The sequence below is a fragment of the Protopterus annectens genome, chromosome 1.part2, assembly GCF_019279795.1.
Source record: "Protopterus annectens isolate FY-2018-M chromosome 1.part2, PAN1.0, whole genome shotgun sequence".
NCBI lineage: Eukaryota > Metazoa > Chordata > Ceratodontiformes > Protopteridae > Protopterus > Protopterus annectens.
The window spans coordinates 285,902,308-285,906,863 of NC_056727.1; the positions used below are offsets into that span (position 1 = coordinate 285,902,308).

The window sequence follows — 4,556 nt, forward strand, 5'->3', positions numbered from 1 at the left end:
GTGGAAATCACTCTGATCAATCTTAACACAAAGCAAAGTAATTTTTCATCCCACATACTCAAGGTTAAAACTTTCCCACTGCACTACTGCCCTACAACTTGCTTGCCAGTGTATTTTTTATTCTCTGCTCATGACATCATCACCTTGTCATTTTACCAATATGAGAATGGTCTTGTTGGGGCTTCAGTTTGTACCAACAGTAAAGTCACAGAAACGGGAGATATTATAACAATGTCAGGAACTGTATTTGGCAATTTAAACAAGTGCATACAGGTACAGCTAGAAGCAATTTTTTTTTTATCATTTTTGCCAAGTGCTCTCAAAGCAGCATTAGGTCACAGCCTAAGTTTAACAGTTGTCACCAGATCTAAAAAATACAACAAAGATTTGCAGTTAACATCAAAAAGAGAGAATGAAGTCCATTATAAGTACATACCTTTGTCTTCAAAAAATATAGAAACACAATGTATTCAAAAAAAATCAGAATTTTACAACCATGTTTACGAACTTTACACTTTCCATGTTATAGATATACAGTGTTCAAAGACTTGTTTATATACATATTTATATATATATATTTGTACTGTACAAGAGACAGTAAGCAAGTCAAGAGTCCCTTTCCTTTTTTACTTTGACATCTCCTGCAAGTATAGTTGCAATTTCACCCTGCATGAATGCCCAAGGTACATTTGAACCCACTAATGGGCATTTATCACCACTGGGACAATAGACTTCCCCAGATCCACCTTGGTGCTTGATGCTTTCCCTGGAGCATGGGAAACAGAACTTGTGTGAAGGTACAGAGGGGCATTGTACAAAGTGTGTGTCCTCAAGCCTCTCATGACAAAGAGTGCAGCATAATGGGCTGTTGTTTGGGATAGAAGAGTCTGGAATGCTCTGAGGGTGCACAGGCTCCATGGGTGTGTGTGGAGTCCCAGCGCCTGCCAACTGAGATGGGACCTCCCTTGGGCCCATTCTTCTTTGGTTCATAGATGAGGGTGACTGCGGGCTGTTGCTGTTCCTCCGAGTTGTTGAGTGAACTTGGTTGACATCCTTGGGGGAGTGATTGCCACCTGCATTGTCTGCCACGAGAATGAGAGCTGCCATAGGTGTTGGCTGGTTGTTTGGTAAAGGCTCGGGTGGTGTAGTGCGGTTGGAATGGGGTGAAGCTGCAGGCCCTGGTGTTGTGACAAAGCCTGGTGTGGGAATGGCAGTCATTTTGAGGGCCTCAGCTGAAGCTGTCAACCACTGCTGTCCTTCTCCGTTTAGCTTAGCGGGTCCTGCCTCACTTTCTGGTTCAGGCGAGGGCTTTCTCTTCCTCACTCCCCGAGAACCTATTAAACAAATGCAGACAATCAATAATTAGACGAAAACACACATACCAGAAGAAAAACACCCAACATATTTACTGTAAGTGTTCAATCCCCCCCCCCAACAATAACAAATTTCTCAGAACACACTCCCTTTATTACACCAGTCACAGATGAAGACTTCCAAAGCATGCACTAAAATAGTAAGCATCTAGTCACAACTGTACAGTATTTCCCTTGTTCTTAAAGCTAAACATGTGTAACAAATCAAAATGTTTAACTGCATACCCCCTACACTACGTTTTAGGGACCGTGCCAAAGCGTGTAAAAAAGTGTGCAATGAAATGGGGTATAAACTTAAAAAATAAACACACACAAAGAAAAAAGGGCGGCAGCCTATAACGGACAGAGAAACATTCGGGTTCCGATTCAAACGAAACGAGTTAACGCAAACGTTGAATTAAGAAACTGTATTTCAGCAATTCTGACGGCCCGAATACTCTTCAAAATGTTTCAATGACAGGACAAAAAGGATAACAAGACAAAAAGGTGAATTAATAGCACCGACACCGGACATGAGTCCCACACAGCACACTAGTGGTACGTTCACAAACTGTACGGGTACCACCTCCTGTGATGGTGAAAACCGGACCAAAGACACGCCCCCTGCTCTACCCATGACTCCGCAATCCTGGACTTCACCGCACCGCTTTAACGATGCTGTTTGTGAACATAAAGGGCAAATTATTTTCTGAAAAAAAATCTGGCATCCACCCCATACTTCTAAACAGAATACCGGAGTTTGTACAGTGCTTGCCAGACTACCGGAGAATCATTTTAATTTCCGGATAGGTGGAAAGCCACAGTCGTGTATGTGCTGTGTGTGTTGGCAGCGTAATGCAAGTCACCATGCTGCTCGCATGCATTGCATCAACAGACGCAGACCAACTGGTAAGAAGCTGAGGAAACCCCTCCACCACCGTCTTCCCTTCAAGCCCTGACTCATCGCTTTTGATGTTGCTACAAGTCCTACCAGCAGCAACCTCACACAACTCCGCAATTACAATACAGTTCCACTTTCGCTCAGAGCTGACCGCCCCCGCTCCCCTTACCTGTTTTGGAAACTGTTGTGTTTGGTTCGTATCCCAGTACTCGACCTTGCTGCAAACTGGGTTCCTTCTTGAATCTCCCATCAAAAGATGCGTGGTTGCTATTTAGGGCCAGCAGCGTGTCCCGCACAGTCTTGGGCTTGCCACTCCACTCATCACTTCGATTTTTCACTGTCTCGCTTAATTCGGTCAGGCTGTCCACCCGATGCTGTTTGTCCTTAGGTTCGTGGTCAGTAGTGGACACTGAGCCCGGTCGCTTACTTCCCAATTCGCTCACCGTTGTGAGTGGGGCTCCAGTTCGACTGTTAACACCATGAGCTGCCACTACAGCAGCAACAGGAAGGGTGTGCGCTGCACCATTGAGAAGGGGCACCAAGTTAGGGGGCGCAACATTGGTCCGGCGAGGGTTAGGGCTCTGTCTGTTCAGCTCAGGCGGTTCATCTGGTTTGGGGAAGCCGTTAGGGACACCTGGAATACCATTTGCTTGCCTACCAGAAGCAGAAAACTCCGATCCCAAACGAGGTGGTCGCTCAGCTGATAGAGGATATCGATCAAGAGGCTGTGGAGGTCTGGAGGCGCCATCTGTTGCCCCCATATGATTTAAGGGCGCCATCTCCTTCTGGCTCTTCATTGAAGGCGGTCCCGGTGAACGACCATCCTGAAATCCGTGGGCTCGTTTCAGCTGCCTAGCAGTCTCGATCACGACCTCTATGCGGTCCGCCCCTTCGTAGTTGACACATCCTCTGCAGACGGGCTCCGTAAAATCCCAGATCATAGCCCACGGCATGCGGGGCAAGTCACACAGATAACATGACTGCCTCCTGGAAGCAGCGACAGCAGCTGCCGACGACATAGTGATAAATAACAGCACGCTATTATATCAGCGTGATTCTGTTTTCTTCTCTCGTGTTGTAGTTAGTGACTTAAAATGACAAAGAAACCGTAAATTACTTTACAGTAGCACCAACAAGTTATAAACCAGTAAAACAGTTCATGGTAGGCACTCCAGGGTTGGCGCGCGGTGCTCTGTGTACTTACTATAACGCACGCCTCGATCTGTCTCCCTCACTACTACTCTGCGAGCTCACCGCCGGTCCGTGACGTCACCAGAGACAGCAACAGAACTGGGGTTCCAGGTCTTATTTACTTGATTCTTCGACAGTTTTTTGCACCTGCGCAGTTCACGCACCCCTCCCCCAGCAATCTTTCCTTTAGAAAAACAAGGTCTAATGACGACTCAAGCACGGCCAGGGACACTTTTATTTATTTGACGGGCTAAAACCAGAGGTCATTTTTTGTATAAGTATATTTATAACACTCCAAAGAGCGAGAGTATATAAATACATATATCTAGTGTTTATATTAAGTTGGATATCTTTATGGGACGCTCGTTGAAAACAAACATCAAACGTGTTTCTTTTCGTGCATAAACTATAGAAGTAACTGTTACTGTAAAGATTATTTATTAGGTACATGCAATACAAACGGCACCACTTCAACATACAAAAATATGTAAACTGTCAGTCACTACTTCGTGATGCAATTAAATGGCCTCTTCATAGGTTGTGCCGGTTGGTGTTTATACTTGTTGTGATACAGCAGGATACGCCCTTTAAGTTATTTTCTGCTAAGACAGCGCTACTGCTACTTCGTTATTTTTTTAAATAGGGCAGCTGAAAGCAGTAACGTCACGGCGCCAATTGCCAACGCCTCCTTCTCTGTGCGCATGCGCTTGTTGGTACGTGACTACATATAATTGGCAGTTGAGAACCCTATTTAGTAATATCCACATTCCATCTTGGAATGCCAGCGTAGCGTCATTCACTGTGTTATTTTCGGGTGTACTTTTCATTTTACTTGCCTGCCTTTTATAAGGATCTGTTATTGATATATACCATTTTATTTGGTACCTCTTCGCGTAACAATCAAGTCAGCTTCTTTTGTTGTTAAGTTTCATGTAGGGCTAGGAGGAAAATAACATAATGAGTAATAAATTCAGAATGGAATAGTTCATGTAGTAAACACATGCTGAATTTCACGCGTCGTGTTTCCCATGTGTCCATGGTTTGACTATTAAGCGAAGATTACAGACCAGTCACATTGTCTCAGCTGTCTTTGTGCACGGTGTATTTTTTCA

At 44.7% G+C, this 4,556-nt stretch overlaps 1 protein-coding gene across 1 annotated transcript; it reads right to left on the bottom strand.

The window, feature by feature from the left end:
- Nucleotides 1-221: 221 nt before the first annotated feature.
- IRF2BP2 (interferon regulatory factor 2 binding protein 2) lies at nucleotides 222-3,583 on the bottom strand. Its single transcript, XM_044056077.1, has 2 exons — nucleotides 2,423-3,583; nucleotides 222-1,334 (listed from the first exon to the last, which is right to left on the bottom strand). The coding sequence occupies exons 1-2, from the start codon at nucleotides 3,270-3,272 to the stop codon at nucleotides 607-609; spliced, it is 1,578 nt and encodes a 525-aa protein (XP_043912012.1). The 5' UTR covers nucleotides 3,273-3,583; the 3' UTR covers nucleotides 222-606.
- Nucleotides 3,584-4,556: the final 973 nt, after the last annotated feature.